This window comes from Neopsephotus bourkii, unplaced genomic scaffold (assembly GCF_033783945.1).
Source record: "Neopsephotus bourkii isolate Nb327-2 ecotype Australia unplaced genomic scaffold, CSIRO-AGI_Nbou_v1 NB_234, whole genome shotgun sequence".
Classification (NCBI taxonomy): Eukaryota; Metazoa; Chordata; class Aves; order Psittaciformes; family Psittacidae; genus Neopsephotus; species Neopsephotus bourkii.
Window position 1 is genome coordinate 13,819,440 of NW_026900744.1, and position 22,582 is coordinate 13,842,021.

Consider the following 22,582-nt stretch of genomic DNA (forward strand, 5'->3'; position numbering starts at 1 on the left):
GGAGAAGCAGCTTCTCTTAGCTATGAAGGCTGATGGAGACCATGACACAGGCTATCCCCCAGCCTTGAAAACATCTCTAAATCCCTTTCAGAAATCCAAGGAAGCAATAACAACACAGACCGGACCTGTGTGGGAGGCAGTAGGCTCCCACGTGCCTTCACATGCTGCCATCTCCGATGACCAAACATGGTGCAGACAAATTAACCAGTGGGAGGGTGCAATGGGATACTGGTCAAACTGGTTGCAGAAATAGCCAGGCTTCAAGCTGCTCCTTTGGTTAACAAAAACAAGGGGCACGCTCTGTGCGCATCTGCAGGCTCTGCTTTTCACAGCTCTAGAGACACAAGAGATGAGCTGTACATACCTTAATATTTACCACCTGTTGCTAAAATAAGCAGAAAAACATTCCTTGAAAACCCCACATCTGACTGGAATTTGTGGTATTTTTAATCAGATACACATAGGTTCAACCTATGGGCAAAGGCAGCAGGTGCACAAGCTGTCTGGCAACAGCAGTCACTCATTGAAGAAGGTAAGAAGCCACAAGAGCCTAGAAATGGCCTCTGTTCATCCAGCCTACAGTGGGTTTGAGCCCATGTGCTAGAATGAGCTTGGCTTCAAGAAAAGCATTGCCATTTGCAACAGTTTAGTCATGCGCTTTATGGTAGTCCCTGATTAAACTCCTGCATCTTCCCGGCACTGGCATTACCTGATGCTCTGTGGGGCCCTGCAAGTGCTGGGCGCTGAGCAGCACAGGCAATGCCCAGGCAGACAACTTCCTCCACCTCAGCAGGAAAACAAAAGTTCTGTGCTCAAGATTTGCTTTCTTACCCAAATGCTTCCTTTGTAAGACACCCCCTGCTCAAGGCAGCTGAGATCATCCCCACCCATGAGGAGGGGGCTAGAGGCAGGGCTGACACCATGGAAGAGCACAGAGTCACCCCAAATTGACGCCGAGGGCAGGTGACAAAAAGAGGGGCACCATAAGAAGATACCCACGCAGCGCTTCAGGAAGGTGTCAGCTCAGCAGAGTTCACCGAATCAGAACACGGTGAGATTTACACCCCACGTTGTGAAACAGCATTTACTTTGGTATTTTTTCACTGCTCACAAAGAGCTGCTCTCCCACAGTTGCACAAAAAGCTTGAGCAAGACCAGTTAGAAGGCAGATGAGAACAACCAAGCAGAAGAGCAGTGAGAAACTGAAGGAGGGCAAGCTGGTAATGCTGTAACTAAATCAGCAATTTCATATTCAGACAATTAATGAAGAATGAATGAGTAGCAGCATTAAATGCTTAACCCATCAGAAGCAAGCCAGGCCTCTGAGGCTCATTAGATTTTGGTGGTGCCCAGCAATGTTTCCAGGCTGTGTACTGGACAAAAGAGGTAATTATTCACATCACACTTGTTTCATGATTCATATTTTGGTAATAAGGAACACACGTATTAAAAATCATTCACTAAATTCTAAAAGTTAAAGTCAAAAAGTCAGAAAAATGTCCTTTTGAGTGATTGAGAATGAATCAGAAAAAATTCCAAGCTACTGAAAGCTCCAAAATTTTAGGCAGAGTTAGAAAACAGACAACACAGGACTTCATAGCAAGCAAAAGGATTGCAGTACAGCTCAGCACAGCACTAGTTCTATGCAAGTTGAAATCCTAAACTGTCTCAGTGAAATTAGAAGTGTACTTCACAAAGCTATTAGGCTGGATAAGAAACCAAAGAGAATACCCTGCCATTTCTGCTTTTGCATGCATTTTGACAAACACAGCCCAGATTGAGGGGCTGAAACCCACCTCTCCAGTGGAGCCCCAAATGAAGCAATGACAGACAGATGACAGAATACTGCTGTGCATCCAAGGAGCCCCACAGCAAGGAGAGCACAGCAATGCTAATTTTTATGCAGGTCTGTAAGAAGAAAAAAAGTATTTGCTATCTAGGGTTAAGCATACAGGAATTTGGCACCTATGCATTTCAGGTTTATTTTATACAGCCCTGGCCAAGCAGCCTCCCAGGGGAAAAAGGAGCTGCATCCACAAGATGCAAAAAATGCAACTAAAAAAAACAGACCTTGGAGACATCAAAGGTGTCATCCCAGTGGAAAGAACACTAAGAGGAGAGTGTGGTCCTGGGCACATGAACAGGGTAACATGCAGCAAGACAGAAAGGTGACTATCTCAAAACATGGCACTGCTGAAATCACTACTAATATAATCCATCCTGACTTAACATGTTCTGATTTATTGTACACTTCACAGAAGCAATAGAAAAGAGTTCAGCAAAAAGCAACAAGCACATGAGGTAGGTTTGCCAGTCCCAAGGGTTAAAACAAACTCTTACTTATCCAAGGAGTAGGCTAGGAGGCAACTTGTCCATGGCTCAGACCTGGCACCTGGGGAAGAGCTTCCTCATGACAAAGGCTCTTTGAGCAAACAGAGGAGATCAGCTAGCTGGGAGTTGAAGTTGGACCCATTCAAACCACAGAAAAACACATCTTTCTTTATTTTTTTTTTCCATAGGGAGCTCAATAGGACCTGCACCCCAAATCACGCTCACCACCGGCTTTGGGCCAATTAGTCTGCATTTCTCTTTTTTAGATATCAAGGATTTCTCAGCCTGTACGTAGATATCAGCAAAAACGTGCTCTTTGTGTCTCCACTACTGGAGAGATACACACACATCCCCAAAGTTCCTGGGAATTAGGGACTGTTTGAAGGAGTCCAGACCAGCGCCATCCATCATGTTACAAGGGAGTAGAAAATGTCATAGGAGCAAATGCCAAAACAAAACTGGGGGCCTTTGAAGGGATAAAGAAAGAGATGGCTTTCCATAACGCACATTAGTATTGCAATCCAAGAGCACCACTGTAAAAGATCACAGTTGGGCTCTTTAACTAAAAAGAGTTATGCTGAAATTTAACCATCTTTGCTGGAGTTTCCTGTGGTGAATACTGACTTCAGGATTATTTTTGCCATTTCTGCTGAAACAGAACAGCAGTTTCTATAGGCAAGCATATGGCAGGAGAACTGGGGTCTTCTTCCAACCGTGTTAAACTCCTGCTGGTAAAAAGCAAGCGACAGATTAAGAATCGTTAGGGTCCTCATTCTCCATCAGGGAAACCTGGCCTGAGAGGAAACATTTTATTCTCTAAAAATTGATGCAAATTTGGCTACACTCTTCATCTATAGTCTTTGCCCTGGGCTGACATCACTTCAGCATGGGAAACTCCAATCCCTCCAAAAATCCCAGTTGAAGCACAGCACCCACTGGCTGCCACCTACAGAGACACCAGAGCAGCTGGGGACAGTGTCTGGCCACAGTGCCATGCTGAAAGCAGTAGCCCTTGTGTGGCCATCACAGCCTCCCCAAAGGACAAGGAGGTGCAGGCAGGAGGGGGCAGGGGACTTCCAGGGCTTTCATTGTGCTTTGCGTGCTACAGCCCTTCACTGAGACTGGGAGAATGCACTCTTGGCTCCTTTATCTTGTTCTCGGCTGTGCTTGTTCTTCTGCTGTCCTACAATAGACACATTCTTTCCTCCAGCTCCCTAATTAAACAAGATCCATTCCACAGACCAGCTCACACAATAGCTTTTGCAGCCTCTCCTCTTAAACAGATGTGATCCTTTCCTCTGCTCCCATCCACTGCAGGAACAGGCCGTAACAAACCCACCTCAGAACAGCTCTGACAGCCACAAAATCCTTACCTTGCTGCAGGCTGCCAGGCAGGCTCTGACGCTGCTCTTCCCCCTTGGCCATTTGGTGTACAGCATCCCCTGGAACATCCTCTGCTGCACCAAGCCAAAACCACCACGAGTTAATTTTAGCAGTGAAGAAACTGGGGCATGTGGGTTTTTTTTTTCCCTGCAAGGCTGCAGCTCCCGCTTTGCCTCTCTTCTGAGAGGACAATACTTCAACAAACTAAATCAAGGGGTCCTTGGCCTTTGAGGACCAGCAGAGAAGCACACGAACAGAAAGGATCATACACAAGAGTAGCATTTAAAGTGTTGATTTCAGTTGGTTAAACTATAATTCAGTCTGGTTCCCTGTGCAGGCATGCCACCCTCAGAAGGAATCTGACAAGTCACTCAGTCTCCCTGTGTCTCAGTTTTGCATCCACGAAGCAGGTACTAAATATTGCTTGAACCCTGACCTCCTGCTTGTGAGGTTTTTTTTTTAGTCATTGCTCCCCTTTTCCTAAGCCATTTCTGCCCTTAATCACAGAGGAAGAGCCAGGTATCACCTCTGGACATACTCATGCCTGGCAGGAAAAGGTGGCTGCTCAGGATGCAGCCACCTGCATCCCTCATACTCAGGTCCATACACCAGCTTCGGTGTTCAGCACAAGGGAACATTTGGACCTCACTTCATCCCAAGAGTAAAGCGCTGCCATGATGGCAGCAAACTGATGAAAGCCCTTGATTTATTAAAAAATACAGGAAAATTCCATCTTGCAGTAAACCAGAAGGAAAACTCCAAATAAAAGCAAAGCACGTGAGGAGACACTAACAGAGAACGGAAAAGGAGGATGGGGCCAGCTCTCCACTGTGTTGACCAGGAGAGTGCTGGGAGATACCAGGATGAGTTGCAGACACTGAAATCAGCCACACCTCAGTGTACAACTCTTAAACCTATTTTCTCACCTCAACAACCTCTCAGTGCACCAGGAGCTTATCCTTATGCACAGTTAGGAATTTACTTCAAAATGCAAAGTGGAGATGGTTATCTTTGCTAGTAAGTTTCTAGCAGCAGAAGAGGCTATCACCTCTTCATGACCATGGTGGGGCTAGAGAACACTGAGCTGGGTGTGTTATGCCTGGTGATACTGAACACAGCCTTTTCCCTCAGTAGCAATGATTTCTGCAGGGGTTTTTACAAGTTAGAGGATCAGGCAATCAAAGGCAGCTCTGTCACCTTGCTGAAGGAGCACAGAGCTGTCAAAGGATGATGGTTTATGTAAGAACTCTTCAAACCCTCACAAATAGCAATTACCAGAGCTCTCATGACCCCAAGTCTCCCAGAACAAGCTGCAGACCTTCCCCTTGACAGCCAGGCTAAATCCATTCATGCCCATCAGCCAGGCTGTGCACCAAATCACTCCTTTCTAAGCAGGAGGAGAAGCCAGCACAGGCACGGAGAGCAGGAGAGCCACCTAGGCACCACCAACAGCTTCCATGGCATCTGACGTTACGTGTCAGTGTTCCAGCTACACCGTGTCCCTGCGGAAAGCAAGGTTTGAGGTGCCCGATTCCCTGCTTCTAGTGCAGCTGAGCCCTGGCACCGAGCTGGGCCTGTTGTGCTACCAGAACCATGTGTGCAACATGTGAAGCCTCTAAGGAAGGAGCCACGCAAAGCCAACAGCACCTCTCCAGCACGCACCAACACCCCTTCACATGCTCTGCTGAGCCCGACAGGTAACACAGCCCACTAGTGCAATGGTTAAAGCCTGCTCAAAGAAACATTTCTAAGGAAGAACGAGTGTGAAGCAGGAGGAAAAGAAGGGAGCACAAGGGCACAAAAGGGGACAGACATTTGTGCGGTGACTTTACATGCACATGAATTTACAGAAGCAGTGGGAGCTGGCAGGGCACCCGCTGGCTGGGAAGGAGCAATGCCAAAGGTCTGCACTCTCCCCCGCGTTCAGGGAGCCTTGCAGACGTTATTCCCCTTCTTCTCCCTTGAACTCCCAGCAGATATTTGCCGATGGCTCAGGTGATGGCATCAGCAAGCTGGAAACGTGACTCACTGAGAGCGATGGTGAGGAAAGCCCCCAGCCAGGAAGCCAGATGAGTCACAGAGAGACACTGTTGGTCCCAAGAGAAGGAAGGAAGACCAACCAAGGACAGGCCAACCCAAGAAAACACAGGGCAAGGATGCCTGACAGAGACACAGGGGACAGGAGGCACTGCTGCCTCCCAGCTTTTTTTCAGCAGCTCCAGTTCTGCCCTGGGCTCGGTGCCTACTTGGCTCCCAGCCCTCTCAAAGGCATTTGAGTGGCTATAGGCCATCATCACCCACCAGGGCATTGCTGTTTGCACTGGCATGCCCTGCATCAGCCGATGTGTTCCTGCCAGAGCCCTGAGCACTCTCATGCCCACAGGACACTTACCCAGAGCAGAAGTGTTCATAGAGGCAAGGAGGTGTGGGGAAGACCACACACCAGCATGCACTTCCTGGCATGCACCTCCCAGAGCATGCTCCCCCATCTGGGTTATGGTTTTCTTCACCCTTGCTGGCTCCACAACCAAGCTCACCATCCACCTAGGAAACTTCTGCTCTTTCCCAGGCTGGACCCCCTGCCACCCAGCTCTCCTCCACACCATGGTCTGGAACCTGGCCATAAGCAACAGGCTGTTCTAAGCCTGGAAGAGAACTGTTAATTAGGTCACTGCTGGAAACCAAAAGGCAGTGAGTCTATCATGACTTATCCACAAGGCCAGTGACCAGGGGAAGAGGAGCATGCCCATTCCTCATCTCCTCAGGACCCATCAGGTCACCCGTCTGGCTGAGCCCTGTCATTCCTGCCACCATGTGACCCTATAAGACTGGCAGACAGCAGCACAGGCAGTACTTGCTCATGTCTGCCAGGAAGCACCTTCCCGAAGTCCCTCTGGCAAGCAGTGCTCAAAGCCCCTTCCCTACCCTGCTTCCTCTTCAGCTCAGACCTTGCTTTCCAGCATTAATGGCTCACACCTCACACATTCTTACCAGTTCAGATGCCTGCCCCCTGCCACATGGGGTCATTTTCCTCCTTAAACTTGTAATTTTACTGTATGTGCATTACAACAGAGTTTACATACAGCTTGCACTACTTAATGCTGCCAGTAATATTCACAGCTTCACTGGAAAGCACTTGTCACATGCTAGCCATGGTATTAAATGAGACAGCCAAGCCAGGGCCACCATGCTTTGGCCAACCCTCTTGGAAATCATCTCTCCCCTATGGGCAGTCTTGGTCAAAAGGGCGCTCTGGTGGATCTGAGTTTATTGATTAAATACTCACCACAGGATGAGATCCTGACCTATTTAATACAATCAAGTAGGCAGCATATTGTTAGCAATACCAGACCAGTCATTATTTTATTATGAAGTTAAGTGGCACTGGTGGTGCTAGGAGAAATACAGTGAGCTTCCCTGGAAGCCTTCACCCTTTTTACTGCGATTGTCAGAGCACTGAAAGAGCAATTGAAATTATTACAGCTATCCCTTCAGTTCCTCCCAGATCTAATACAGCGTAATCTTCTTCATCTCAGAAAATCATGTCAAGTCATTAGCCCGCAGATAATTCACCTCGCGCCGAGTGCCGTGGCTTGGCAAAGAGCAGGCTGTGCTCTTCAGGCAGCCAAAGCCTGAGCATCTCCCAGCCAGCCCACTGCCCACCATGCAGGTCCCCCCTAGGAGCCAGGGCAGGGCTGTCCCCAGGCAGGGCTCTCATGCACACAGGGCCAGCTCGCTTTCAAATCCTGCTCCATTTTATGTCGGGTACAGCCATGCTGCTCCTTGCATGATGAAAGAAAAAGAAAAATAAAAAGAAGACATCACTGTAAATGACTTAACTCTTTTAAAAATTCCCCATGGCAGGAACAGGAGTATTTCAGAAATATTTTAATTAAATGAGCTCAATATGACACCAGGCGCTCTACACAAATAACTGGCCACATGCATCAATTTTCACACCAGTCCGACTGTGCATGTGGCTTGCAGGCGATGCAAGATCTTATTTTAAAACAAGCTAGTTGAAATTCAAGGATTTTGCCAATTTGCTAAGATTGAGCTCAGCTATGCAAAGCAGCAGAAGCCCCACAATCAGATGTACCTGACAGAGTAGGAGGTGTAAAGGAACTATATTTTAAAGCGCTTGAAATGCCTCCTTGTTTTGAGCCTGCAAAACTCAGCTGGACCCTTCCCAGAAACAGCCTTGCAGAAGACTTCCACAGAAGCTGCTTTTAAGCAGCATCTATAAAGGATTTCATCCTTTCTGACACCAAAGGAAATCTAGATTAAAGCTGCATTCAGCAACACAAGGATCAAAAAAAGGATGATCTCAAATTCTCTAGAACAAACGCACCAAGCCCCAGTTAGGTAGCAATGGCAGCACTGGAGACATGCCAGGAACACAAAGAGGAAAGCATTTGAGTCCATTTACATCATGACAATATTAAAAAATATATAGTTATCACTGTCATTTATAGCTGGGAAGATGCATCACTTGAGCTCTTGCTCTCCAACTCCCTGTAGAAAGTCCCTCTCAACTCAGATCCACAAAATGGGATCAATTTGGACATAATATATGTATCTTGCTCTGGTGGAGATGTTCTGCTTTGCTTGTGGGAGAGCGGCAGCAGGGCGGCAGATCCCAGCCCGGAACAGGAATCTCAGCAATGCTGGCTATGCCTCCTCTCTGCCCCCAGAGGGTCAGGTCTCTATCTAAACAGGAAGCCATGAGGAAGACAGGCTCAGCCAGGCTCAAGATGCTCACCTTCCAGTCCTGACTGCCAGGGAGGAGAGGGGAGGCAGCTGCTGTTCATGGCCCCATTCCTCCCTGCTCCCAGCTCAGTACAGGCAGTTATGGGGGGCTTCCAGGACGTTCTCTCCCTTGGCACCCCCACTGTTGGGCAGGGCGCTTCCCCACATCTTTGCATTTAGTAAATAGAGGCAAAGCCCAGTGAGTGGCCAAGCTGAAGGCAGCACTGAGGAAGGGGTTTTGCAGCGGCAGCTCCCCCTCCTTCACCAGCACTGGCTGACTGAACAAACTGGGACATGGCACATTCCTCTAAACTGCATTAAAACCATAGAAAACCTCAGGGTCAGCAGCTGCTTCACACACCACACACAGAACCGCTGCAGCTTGTTCTTGATGATCTCCCATCACTTGCTTTCTGTGCCTAAATAAGCTTTTTCTTCCTCTGGTTTCCCCATGCCAATATTTGGGGAGTACTTTATTCCCAAAGAACACAACTACTCTTCTGCTTTAAGAAGGACACACATTCCTTGACCTCCAGCCATGCCAAAACCAGCATCAGGCTCCAGCCCAGTCAGCAAATGCCCATGCTGCCGCTGGGTGCAAGGCCAGTGCAGAACATGGGAAACCAGGGAAGGGCTATACACATAAACTCCCATCACACAAACTCTTTACAAACAGCACCCCATAACAAATAAACAGACATTAAAAGTCTCCCTGGCAGATCCCATCTGCAAAAGCATGGTCTTCCAATGACTTGCATCTCCCAACACCTGAGATCAACTCAGATCAGGAACACCTGAGCACACATTTTGAGCACATCATTCACCATAAGAAATCATTATTTTACCCTAAATCGTGTCCTTTCTCTGCCATTCAGAGTTTTATCTATTAATTTTCTAGACTATGCTTAAGTTTCTTCATATTGGTCAACAAGGACGTTTTGGTGTTTATTTGGTCAGAAGGCTTTTTTCCCTAGGGTTCATCTAAGCCCTCAAAGTTGTCAGGCCAAGGTCCAACCACAGCCCAAAGAGCTGTCTCAGGCAAGAGCAGCTCCTGCTGTTTTAAGCCTGGGGGCAGTGACCTTGCCGATTGTGCTGCTTGTTTGCCTCCCAGCCTGTCCTTGATCCCCTTGTAGTTGTGCAGGTGAGAGGCCAGGGATCAGAAAAGCAGCTCTTCTCCTGGCTATTGCCCAAGCATTATATGGCGAGAGTTCCCCATATCCTGACTGTAATTATTTTGGGAAGCCAGATGACTTCATTGCCAGCTGACATTCCTTGACCTACTCACTGTTAGGCAAGCTTGCTGCTGGCAGGCCCCAGAGCTCGTTACTCAGCGCTTTAATTTGCACATTGTCATTTGCCGGGCACTAACATGCTGGTGTAGTGAGGCAGCACCCGAATTTTCACGCAGCTGAAATGCTTATGCAAGCAGTGAAACACAAACGTGCCTCTTCACAAGTAGTTTGCTGTTACTTTTGAATTGGGACTGACACATGAGGGAATCCTCTGAATCATGGACATGCTACGGTTTCCGTTCAGTGCCAACAGCCCCTCATCCCACTCACCTTCCGCTTCATCCTTCCTGCCACAGCACATGCTCCTGAATGGGACACAGCACTGGGAGCATGGATACAGCCCTGCTATCACCTGGGCTGCAGCTAACCCCAGCCACAGCACACAGGATACCAGGTACCACAGGGGACAGATAGTGCCAGGGATGCTCAAATGTGATGGTGTGGCACATGAAGCTTGCAGGCATTGTGCTTGGGTAACATGGAGAGCTCAATGGAGAGAGGGACAGTGAAAAACACAGTTCTGAATAACTTTGAGGACAGGACTTATGCGAGAGAAGGCTGTAAGTGGAAATGGAGGACCGGTGATCCTGCCACCCCAGCACATAGGGGAAGGAACATCCTCACTACACTCACCCTGATCCGCCGCATGGCTGTCACAATCTCCACCCGACTGTTTGGCCGTGGCACATCCAAGCTCCCAATGTACTGAAGAGAACGAAAGAGCAGATTAGTCAAGTTTCCATGGCACCAGAAACCTCATGGTCCCACAATGGCTTCAACTGCATCCCCAGAGGGAACCGAGGGGCACTTCTGCAAAACAGGCAGCATTTTGCCTACAGCACCTGAAGCCTCATAGCCCTCCCACCATAAGGATGTTCCCTCAACAAAATGCTTCAAGGATTCAGCAGCCCTTATTCTAACAATAAAATAACTTCAGTAATCAGGCCAGCAAACCCCATTCATCTAAGCTGTGATCAAAGTATGTAGCTATAAGCCAATATCCCCTCAGCTGCACTGAGTCACCTACTATAGAACTGGATATTGGAATATCCTTAAAATAGCTGGAGCAACCTGTCCTGTGACAGGCCCTTCAGTGTTTAATTACAGCCCTGCTAAACCCTTGTCTGTTTTTGCAGCAATGCTGAGCCTCCAGGCCAAGCCTCCAGAATAAAGGAGCCGCTTTGCTATTCAAAGGGGACCAAAGGCAGCGCCACTGCAACCCAGCACAGAGAGATGCTGAACAAAAACCTTTTTAAAGATAAAATGGAAGAGGGCAGATTCAGAAGAAGGTTCAGGAAACAGACAAGCGATGAAGAGTCAATGCTAAGCACTAAAACCGTGTAGTTAGAAGAAAAGCGTTTTGAGTCTATTTACTAGCCCCGTGTGCTCCCACGCTTCATCTCGACACGAGCGCTGACGTAACCCTCAGCAGCGCAGCGCAGGCACTAAACCCAGCAGGGCTATGTGTTCCTGTGAATACAGCCATAGCCTTCACTGACAGCATGAAAACCCAGGTCATTGGTTTCAAGCACTATTGTGGAGATGGGTGCTTAAATGGCTGAACATGTGCTAGGGATCACTGTAGAAGCAAAGACCATGGAGAGGAGTTATTTCTCACCCTGCTGACTCCCAGCTCCTCTCCACTGGGACACTGCTGTCACTTCTATCCATGGCACAGCCCTGTGGCTGCATAACCACACCTGGGCTTTGTGTGTGCATGCTGTCCCAGAGAGCCTCCCTTGCTAACTCTCCACATCCCAAACTCAACAGGGCCACCAGTGTGGTGCAGCCATCCCCAGCTGCACGGCTTCTGCCCCGGGTGGAGATGGGGCAGGCGTCCAGTGACCGGCACCAGGAGCCAGTGCTGAGAGGAGATGAGGATATAAAAATAAACACCAAACAGCTGGCGTGTTCATCACGTGCCGAGCGCAGGGCAGCTTTATGTAACCGGGAATTACAGCCCACGATGCACGCTGCTGGCAAACATGGTTTTAGCTGCCCAGACCCCAACCCCTGGCTGCCTGACTGCAAAAGCACAGGTCTCGGTAAGTTTTCAGTTGCAACCCCTAAACAGAGCCTTCCCACTCCTCAGAGGTGCAGGTCATACTAAAAGAAGCATCTTTGACATCAACCAATTCCCTTTTCTTATATAAAGCCTGGAAACCATCAATAAAAAGTAGGAGATGACAAGAAGGGCCAAGGCCATGGGCACAGGGTTACCATGCAGTATATAAGGAAGAGATCTTTTCCCACCGTCCCTTGCCAGGCAAAAGTCTCAGCTGCACAGCACCTCTTCCACCAAGCCTCCCCATGCTGCTCTTCTGCAGAGGACCACCCAGCACTGCTTGCCACTCAACTCCAATGGACACTTCTTAGCTTAAATGACAAGGACAGACTTTTGCAGCCAGAAAATGCCTATCTTCTACTAGCTATTCTTGACAGCATGAGATCACTGCCAGTGGAGAGGTAATCACTTCTCCCTGCTTTCCTTCCCCAGGCAAGCACAGAATGCAGCCACTTGCAAGGACAAGGCAAGCAGTGGCAGCTATAAGGTGGGCAGAAGATGGCCCCATTCACCAGTGGCTTCCACAGCCACATGAATTAGAGCAATGCCAACCTCCTGGCTGATGACCACAGCAGCAACGCTCAGTCATGCCCATAACTGCATGCATGAGCTTGGGAGGGCAGGGGTCACACCAAAAGCAAGTGATGGAACAGAAACCAGACAGCTCCTGGGACTGGGCAGCACCACCTTGAACGGCCCTCCTGGGAAACAGCAACAGCAGTAGGAATGTCTTGATGCTGCCCTATCTACACCCCTTTGTTCAGCTATTCCCCTCCAGCCTATGTTCCCATGTACCCAAACCAAGGGACTCCAGTCACAAAGCATGGAAGATTTGCCTCTGCTCCCAAACTTGGGCTCCTGCGCGTCCTGCTTCATCCTGCATTGTGGGAGTGTGCCCCCACCAGAGCCTGTGGCACCTCCTGCCCCAGCGTGGGCTCACTTCACACAATTACTGTGCTCACAACTCCGAAAACACCCACCCCTTCCTCCGCTCTGGAGGCAGGTATTTCTTGCATGTTTCACTAAACTCAACAGATGGACAAAGTCTCTGCAAATTATTTTTGCCTTCTGGGCATAAATCACATGCGGGAACTGCACTGCAGAGGAGTAACCCTTCACAACGTGGTGAATGCTGCCCAAAAAATGTGCACTTGGAGGTCAGCCTGTCAGCCAAACTACAGTTACCCAGGCAAGGAGTGCAGATGGCCTGAGAAATCATTTGTATTTACCAGTGATTTGCAGGCAATAAGTGCATCAAGGGCTGCTCCTGCCCTGCTCTCCTCCAGCCCTCCTACTCACAGCACTGACCTTCATTCTGGGCAGAGGTGTGGGGGGAAAGCAGGCAAGGCAGAGGTGAGGATCAGCAAAGCAGCAGGGTACAGGATCCCCCACTCCAATGCTGAAACCCAGTCCCAAGGGTCCCAGAGCATGGGGGCTCCCAGACCCCAAGCACGGACTTCTGCCTTCCTCTATAATCCATGTGCCCCAAGCGAGGTGCCAAGTGCAGCAGAAGTCCTGGTCCCCGCAGGGGCCCACGTCCCAGCTCCCAAGCCTCAGGCCAGCATCTGTGCCAGCGTCCATGCCAGCAGGTTGACCCCGCAGGAAAAGGAGGCAGCAGGGCTGGGTCTGAGCATGGGGAGAAGAAAGGCGCCCACAACAAAAGAAGGAAAATAAAGCTGTGTGAAAGAGAGCTGGCAAAGAAAATGAACCCATGAAAGAACCCACCCTCCCCAGGCCCCAGGGAACAGAGGAGGAAACCTTATGTACACATGCAGGACACAGTTTTTCCAAATAACCACCTCCAGACCCATGGCCCCACCGCCCTGCAGTGGATGGGGGGCAGAGGTGGAGCCTCCCTCCTGCACCCAAGAGCCAGGCAGGCTCAGCAGGTCACTGATCTCCATGCTCTGAAGGTGGGAGGCATGGCTGGCAGGGTGGGGAGGGCAGCCCCAAGCAGCCCTGTTCTCCCCGCCCCAGTTAGGAGAAGAAAGGCCACTCACTCACAGAGCCAGTGAATGGGTGGCCAAGGGGGTCCCTTCTGTAAGGAGGTGCCCACAAAGGCAGCCCTCAGACTGCAGACAGAGCTGCACGGGATGTGTCACCCAGCAGCACAGTGGGCAGGCACAAAGGACTTATTCTGCAGGGTGCTTTCAGGTCCCCAGGCACCCTGCTGCTCCTCAGCCTCGTGTGTGGGATCCAGCCTTCCATCGGTCCTTCCAGGGCCACTCTCCCTGCCATGGCTTGGTGGCCGTCACCCATCAGGCTTCTCAGCACCAGAAGGGAGCTTGTCCACTGTATCCCTCCTGTGTCCCAGGCACAGCTGGAAGAGGCCTCCAGACACAGCCCACACCATGCACCCTCTGCCCATGGCTTACAAAAGACCTGTCCAGCTCAAGGAAACACCAGTCCTGCCTTGGCCAGAGGGGAAAAAAGAAAACAAGAAAACAAAGGAGAGCATTTTGCCAAAGCAGTGTTTGCACAAGTCACTTAGTTTCTCATTTTCCCTTAAGGCTGTTAAATGCTGCTTGTTTTCTACTCTGTCACAAGTGAATTTCCTTGAGAAGCTGCTTTTTGTGTGACAGCAGGTGGCAGATATTTTCGGAAAGCCAAAGGCCGATTGCATCCCTGAGAGGGAACACCTTTCAAGGGGTGTTGATGAGATCCCTTGCACATGATGGGCAGTGGTGGGCAGCAAAAGGCTTCCTGGAGAGGAGCTGCCACCTTCCTGAGGGAGGCACGCTGCTGCTCTGCCAGCCCAATACTGTGTGCAAAGGTCAGGGCTGAATCATACCCAACTAACAGGGCAGCCCACATTGCCTGGCTACTGGGTTTCCAGCTTCTAAAGCCACTCTGAGTTAGAGAGCTTGCCAGGGATGAGGAGCCACTGCTCCTGCAGAGGAGCTGCAGGCAGGCAGGCAGGCAGCAGAGCAAGTGCAGGCAAAGGAGACAGGCTGGCACCAGCTCAGGCTGGGTCATCACACCAAGGACTCCACAGCCATTCCCAGGGACAGAAGAGTCTTGTCCGAACAGGGGATCCTCGGCCTGGGCTGGCGAGGGATCACTGAAGGTACCAGCAGCAGGGTTGGAGACATCAGATATGGGCCACAAGGGTCCCAAGGTTTCTGCAGAATTCAGGGCAGCGTGAGGCTGCACCAGGTACTGAGACATTGGCCCCATGATACACGTCTGAGCCACAAAGTGAGGCTCAAAGTGCTTGGGCACCAGTTCCCAGCCAGGTGCTTCAAGATCTGAAGCCTCTTTATTTCCTCAGTGCCCTGTTTGCAGCCTGGCTAATAAGAGCTTCTTCCCAGGCTGCTGCCATCAGGGGAAGCAAGGAGAAATCCAGCTCCCAGGGCTTTTTCTGTCCCAGTGCTCCTGCTCTCCCGTTGTCCACACACAGCCTGTGCCCAGGGAGCCAAAGGGCTGGGCTTGCACAGCCCGGCTCTGCCCTGCACCGCAGGAACACCCAGCCTTGCTGGAAGGAAAAGGGGGAAGTTTACTCAGACTGTAGTGGTGCAGGTTCAGAGGCCAAAGGGGGTGGAAAAGTCAGGATGCCAGCTGACTGGAATGGAAACGCACCCCACCTTTCCAGCTGGAGACCAGCAGGAGGGGGCAGGGGGCTCTCTGTTGAGCTGGAGGGTGCCAGACCTGCCCAGACCCTTTAACAGGGTTCTGCACCTTGAGGACCCAAGGGTGCACCCAGCCCTGGGGGCCAGGTAATTTAACACAGCACGTCAAACCTATTAACCCATCAGAGCTATGCAACCAGACCATAGGCATTATCACAGGGACACCTCATGCCAGGCAGCACTGGTCAGTGTGATGCCCTAAGGATATTGGTGCTTCTCTGCCTGCTGATCCTACAGGTGCTGGCACTGCCTACGAGGTGCACAGAAACACGGAGCTCTTGGGTGTCCCAAGACAAGACCCAGCACTTGCCAGAGCCATGTGCACAGCACCCACCCTCCCCTCTCACCAGCCAAAACAGGGGCTCATGTGATAATGGGAGACACCTTTGCAGCAGGATGCAGCCCTGCAGCAGGGACACCAGGGCACAGGGTGCAGCAGAAGAGCTGGAGTTTTTCCATACCAATGAAGCAGGGCTGGGCACTCACTCCTGTTTCCACACCCCACCCAGCCCACAGCTGCCCCCACACAGGGGCTGAGCTTCCTGCACTTACAAACAGTTACAGCCTTAACAGGCATTCCATGGGCAGGATACAATGGACCTGACCACTTCAGCAGCCAGAAAGAGTGCTGGGAGCATCTCACCCCCGTTGCATCTTCCTCAGGGCTTTCTGGCATCTGTCGGAGCCCATGCAGTGCCCAGCTGGGACCCACAGTCTGGGCACACATGGCTCTGCCAAATCCCGGCAGAGATTTTCTCTTTCTCACTAAGAGCTTCACTAAGCAGCCTGTGAATTGACTTAACAAGTATGGCAGAAATATGCCACTGTTTCAGAGGAGAACTTTTGTGGCACTTGGGAAGGTTATTTATAGCCTCGAGCAAGCAATCCCAGGCTAAATCACACTGCAGCTTTGCTCTGCGCTGAGCAGCCCTGACAGAGCACATCGTACTCCAGAGGTGCCAGTACAAACAGACCCCAAAGCCACCAAGTCGCTCTCAGCCAGCTAAAGAGGTGCAGAGCTTCACATAACCAGTCTTGAGCTTCCCATCCCTCCAGGAAAAGGGACCTGCTGGGTAGGAAGTCTGAAGCAGAGATGGGAAACTGAAGACCCCATCAGAGCTGCCTGCAATTCAACTCACTTCTAATGCTTTTGTGTATGGCCCCTATGCACACAAAAAACCACACAGGAGTGGAAACACGTATGCCCTCACTGCTTAGCATTCACCTGGGGCTACAATCCTGTTCCTAATACAGGATTTATCTTTGCTGGAATCAGCAGGCACCTCCAATACTCACAGCCTTGGGAGGGCAGCGGGCAGTTGAACTGAAGGGGTTCATAGGAAGGGATGTGCTAAATCAAACTAAAGTCTCTTTCATGTCCCATCTCCAAACATAGACAGCAGCAGATGCTCGGTTCAACTTCAGTTTCCCACGCAGAAAAAAGTACTGACAAATACGAGAGAAAATGCCTGGTTGCCAAGATCCCTTAAGGGGAAAAAAAAAAAGAAACCTGCCACCCAAACCCCCAAACCCCACCTGCTGCCCAGAAGAACAGCATTTCCCTCCCAAACCTCTAGCCTTGCATTCATCTGCAAACAGGTCTGGTATCAGGAACTCCAGGTTTCAGCACGCCCATGGCAGTCCTGGACTGCAGGCAATGGGTCTGCCCAAAGACCAAGGTTTACTTAGACAGCCCCTTCTCCCCACGCCTGCAGATGGGGGTGCAGCAAAGAGGGACCTCACACCCATCTGCCCCTTTATTGGGAACCACACATATCATCAGGATACTGCGAATGGATGAGCAAGTCCCAGGACTAAAGGACTGATACCTGTTTCTAAATAATAGGTACATGGTACATGCTATCTTGCTCTGGACCACAAGATCTCCAGGGCAGGAGGAGAGCCTAGCCCACTGAGCTCCCGAGCCAGTAACAGCTTCACTGTGCTAACTCAGCAGCACCCAGCACCCCTGTACTGGAACAGACTGCGGGTCTGGCACTCCAGTGACAGGCTTCACCACCCCATTTACCTCCCTCTACATGCCGATCTCCCTGGAGGCGTTGGAGTAGCCTGAGTCATGATCTCTGAATGTGCAGAATTGCTGGTGTTGCACAAGGCGGCCCTTGGGTTTTGTTCTGCAGCACTAAGGGTTTGAGAAGATAAGAATTAAGCTCACATCCACCTCCTCCTTGCACAGACCGGAGGAGCTCTGCTGGGTGAAGAAGGACAGAAGGTGTCTTTACTCTCCACATACCCATTTATTTAATCAGAAAACCACTGCACAAGTGGGAATTTCTGTCCAGTCCCCTGCACAGCTCCCAGCTCTCATCCAGATGCTCCAACTAACCCAAGAGGCCAGGCTTTTGATTTTATTAAACATTTCAGACCACAAGACACAGAAGAAAATGAACGTCCTGCCTTCCCTTGGAGACAGCTCCTCCGATTCCCAGCACCCCCGCCAAGGCACCTCCGGGACACAGTGCTTGGTGCCAGGAGAGGTGGCCAATGAAAAGAGACCCAGAAGCGTGAAATCTATTACTACTCTAAGAAGATGGAATGGGATTTTCCAACTATTGGATTTATCTCCAGAAAATGGATTAACATAATCCTTAGAGGACAGTTTGCTCAGACTTGGTGTCCCCGTGCCAGAGCATATGGCTCCAAGTGGCTTCACTGGGGACAAGCAACACAAGTCTCCTGACAGTATCGCATGTGACAGCACTTCTTGCTTCAGACTGAGTCCATCACTCTGTGCTGGAAAACAGCCCAAACCCTGACTGCCCGCAACTACCCAGGCCAGGATGCCAGGACTCCCTCAGGAGAAATGACACCATGGATGCCAGCAGCTCGCGTTGAACCACTACATACCACTATGTGTGCCATTTAAAGGCAGCAGCAGACAGCGTAGGTCTGAACGTAAAAATAAAAGTCAAAACTAAACCAATCAATCAGCACGTACCAACGCAGGCCAGTATTGCCCCCCTGCAGTGAGCCCCAAGCAACGTTGTCAGGAATCCCAGGCTGCAGGAGCAAAGAGCAGTGATTCAGCTGCTGAGGGCTGTAACACCAGGATCCCCACCACCCTCACTAGAAGCAATCCCAGGAGGCTCTTAGGAGACAGGCATGCGAGTCCCGGCGCCCCAGATGAGCATTTTCTTCTTTAATCTTCCCCAAAGTTCTGCTCTAAATCAGAGTTCCTCATTGCTGTGGCTCGCACTGGATGCCTGGCCAAAACAAGAGCGGCGCAGGTTTAAACGCTCGGGATTTTGGGGGATAAAAGGAACTAAAGGAGTAAGCATTTAATTAATCTTCAGAAATCTAATAAAAGGATGGAGTAATTGCCTAAGCCATCTGTGTTCTGTGTCTGGCATCAGGGACTGTTGGAGAAGCCCACAAATTCGGAAGCTGGGTTTCGTGCAGACTGTGCTTGGCATTAACGCGTGCCACAGGATACCAAATGAGAGAAAGAGGAGCTAACAAAGACTAATATGCACCACCCCATTAAGGCAGCCAGGCTGGCAGCATGAAAAAGAGATCAGCCATGAGCAGACCGAGGGGCAACTGAAGGAAGCTCTTTCTCACTTCTAACCCCCCAAGCTGGGCCACCCAAAACTGGCATAGAAGAGGTACACGGGATTTAGAAAGAGAGATGCTTTCAGCTTCCCTGCAGGCGAGGAGTGAGCAGGTGCTGGCAGCAATTAGCTCCCAATAATCCAGGAGCAAAAGGCTGCAGAGCTGAATTTGAACAGCCTTTCCCAAGAAACAGTTGCAAAGCAGGTTTAAGTTTGCTCCATAAACAACCCCTCGGCTGTTTTGCTCTGCAGCACAGCGCCTGCGATCAGGCAGGAATGGCCTCTGCAGAAAACCCCTCCCAGCCCCGAGGAAAGGTGAAATACATCACACCCTGCAAGGATCCGCAGCCTCACCCCAGGGCACTGCACACAATTAGGTGCCAAAACTGTGATTTATTAGTTTTTCCCCCTGCCAACACACGTGCTCCAAGGACAACGGCGTGCGAGGGATGCTTGCCTCCCAGCCACTCAAAACGGTTGTACACTGGGCTTTTCCCAACTCAACCTCACCTGAGTATCTTGTCAGTGTTATAACTGTATCCCCCAGGAACAGCAAAGGGAGCGGGATTTTATGTTTCCCCTTTACAAGTTTCATGGCCAGCTACTTCCCAGTTAGCTGCTGGCCAGCGCTACCTGCTTAGGACTGGGCAACATGGACAGGTAACTCAGCTTTTCCCAGCCTGCTGTGATTGCAAGCACTCAGCCTGTGGGAAGCCACAGCCTAAGTGGAGTAAGAATAAGAGATCAGGAAAAAAAAAAAAACAGGGGAAAAAAAGGGAAGAAAGGGAAAAAGCGCGCTTCCTGCCAAATCCACTGGCAAGAATGGCTTATATATATAAGGAGAAAGCAATCTTTTATTTTGGGCGGGCAGACCTGACCTCTTGCACTACACCTCAAATGGCATGCAGTCTTCCCTTCTGCTTACACGATGAGTTTAACCCATCAGGGAGCACCAGGGTACAAGGCATCCTACAGACACCAGTCGTCCCCCATCACCCTAGCACTCCAGCGTTACCCACCGCACTGGGAGCACAGAGCAAAGCCCGAGACCGCCGCTCTTTCCCGGGGAGATGCACACACACATGGGACAGTTCATGGCTGTCTGGGGCCAACGTCTCCAAGCAACACCCCGCAGAGCCATGGAGGGATGCAGGGCTAAGGAGGGATGCTCGGATGAGGCAGCAGGTTGACCCCGCTCCAGTTTGACCGACCCAGCCTGCTCCGGCATCCTTACGGGATGGGCGGGAAGCCTCACCCAACTCTTTGCAGCTGAGTTCGGGGAAGAGCAGGCAACGCCAGCAGGAAGGACTGCCGGGGAAAGAGAGGAAAACCTAAGGCTATGCCAACAGAGAGCTGGAAAACAGGGAATCCCGAGGGGTCGGGGTATGAGCGCTGGGCAGGGACCCCGTGGAACCCCTCCGCGCCCGCCGCCCACCTTGGCCTCGAAGCAGATGCCGTGCTGGAAGGCGTCCTCGTTGTGCAGGGGGATGCGGAGGTCGTGCCGGTCGTCCACCAGGTTGTACTTGGACTTGGCGGGCATGGCGGCCCCGCGGCGGCCGGGCTGCCCCTGCAGCGCGCCCGGCGCCGCCGCCGCCGCGGAACCTCCGCCCTTCGCCGCCGGCCGGCCCTCGGGGCGGGGACGCGCCGCCGCGGAGCGCGGAGGAAGGGCGGGGAGCGGAGGGGGTCTGGCAGTGCGGGGCTCCCCCTCTTGCAGCGGGAGGGGCGGGGGGGCGTTCCGAAGCGAGCTCCCGGAGGGGCGCTGGGGAAGGCGCCGCTGACACCTAGCGCGTGGTGCCGGGTCTGCACCCGGCCCCGCCGAAGTTCCAAACCGAGGAAAGGGGCTGGGGGCACAGCTCAGCCTGGGGTGCGCTGCGGAACCCCGTGAAGCCTCCCCGGGCACACACGGCAAGGCCTCGGCTGGGAACGGCGCCCCGAGAAACGTGTACCTCCTCGCTAGGGGAGCCTGGGATGCTGCAAGCGCTCAAGCCATCCACATCTTGGTACCAACAGCAGACATGATGGAAATCAAGCAAGCTGGAAGTAAAAAGATCTCCATCTTGTGCTAAATGAAAGGCCAGTCCATGTGATCAGACTAGACCCTATTGTGCCTTACTTTATAAAACCCCTAAAAGCTGTGAATGTGCTCACACACACACTGAAAGCACCCCAGAGTTGCTTTCCAGCTGTGCAGGGACACAGTAATATATCTCTGACTGCAAGTCCAGGCTATTTCACCCCTTACCCACACATACAGAGGACACCCTAAGGTATGGCTCCATTCTTCTGTGTTTAAATACCCATAGATGCTGGGTAACCACCCCAAAGCTCATCTCACTGCAGTATGGCCAAAGAGTTCACACTGGCCTTCACACACACTAGAGCACCATTTGGAATGAGCCTTTCCCAAGGTAGATGCATCCCCCCTCTCCACAGGAGACCCGTAATTCCCAAAGCTCTTGCCCCACCCTGTTTGTGCAGTCCTGTGCACCAGAGTACATTTCCTCTTCTAAATGACTGCAGTGCAAACCACAGTGCTGGCTTTTGACCCTTCTCTAGGCATACAGGGCCATTGATTTTTCAGACTGAGTCAATGTGGTGAAACTTTTGAGTTCATAATATAGTTCAGAGCCAGCCACAGGATTTCAGCCACCTCTAAGAAAATATTGTTCTCCTCAAGCTGGATCAGGTTTTCTACTATCCCCAGCAGCTCAGATAACAGGCTGGTCACAAACAGTTAGGTGACAAGGTGAGAACAAAGGTATATGCTCAGCTGTACCCATCAGAGGTGTATGAAGACAGCCACTGTGCTGTCAGCTTCCACATGCCAGGCCAGGCTCAGGGTGGGATCACACAGAGCTGTCAGTACCTGAATGAGTTAATCAACGGATGATTTCCCATGCAAGGCAAGCCCTGGAGTCTTGAAAACCTTTGTTCCTTGTTTTGCAAGGGGGGCAGGGGATCAGTGCTGCTGCACCAGCTTGGTGACTGCACTTGCAGAGATTCCTGGGCAGAAGGGGTGAACACCCACAATGGACTTAGGGTCACTTAAGCCTTGGAGAGGTAGATGTTAGTGGTGGGATAGTCTTGAGCCTGGATCTGTTCCGTGGTGCTTGATGCTCTGAATTCTTACAGAAAGCTTCTGTTTACCTCTAGCAAAGGCTTAGGTGACAGCATTGAAGAGGTCCCAGGTGCTGGGAGTAATACAACCACTGGAGAAGTCCCCTGTCCAATGCCAGCTCTAAGCAGGGTAAGCTTCAGGATGAGAGCAGCAGCTCAGGACTGTGTCTAGGTGATCTGAAAGTATTCCAAAGGACAGAGACCCCACAGCTTCTTTGGAGCCCTGTTGTTGTGCTAGGTTTGCTTAAAGTTATACAGTCTGCCAACTGCTGTCTTTCCACAGCTAGCAAAGCCCAATAGACTTAGTGAAGAGCTGAATTCCTGCATGGGAAAGCTTGCAAGCATCTCTTCAGTGAATGGTGCCTTCAGGGAGGTTTTCCCCAGGCAGAGGTGGGTTTGATAGAAAAAGCCTTCAGAGCCTCGCAAACAAACCAGCTCCCAGGG

General features: G+C 51.1%; 1 protein-coding gene across 2 annotated transcripts in view; it reads right to left on the bottom strand.

Annotated features, from left to right (window-relative positions):
• The window catches only part of NOS1AP (nitric oxide synthase 1 adaptor protein), a 39,562-nt gene extending 18,910 nt beyond the window's left edge, over nucleotides 1-20,652 (bottom strand). The window contains exons 1-2 of one of the 2 annotated variants that reach the window (XM_061345381.1): nucleotides 20,457-20,652; nucleotides 10,389-10,460 (exon numbers count right to left, since the gene is read on the bottom strand). In XM_061345381.1, coding sequence (XP_061201365.1) covers nucleotides 10,389-10,460; nucleotides 20,457-20,561 — 177 coding nt within the window. In that variant the 5' untranslated portion in view covers nucleotides 20,562-20,652. The remainder of the gene's footprint in view (nucleotides 1-10,388; nucleotides 10,461-20,456) is intronic. The other variant, XM_061345382.1, reaches the window with a different exon arrangement.
• Between the last annotated feature and the right edge of the window lie 1,930 nt (nucleotides 20,653-22,582).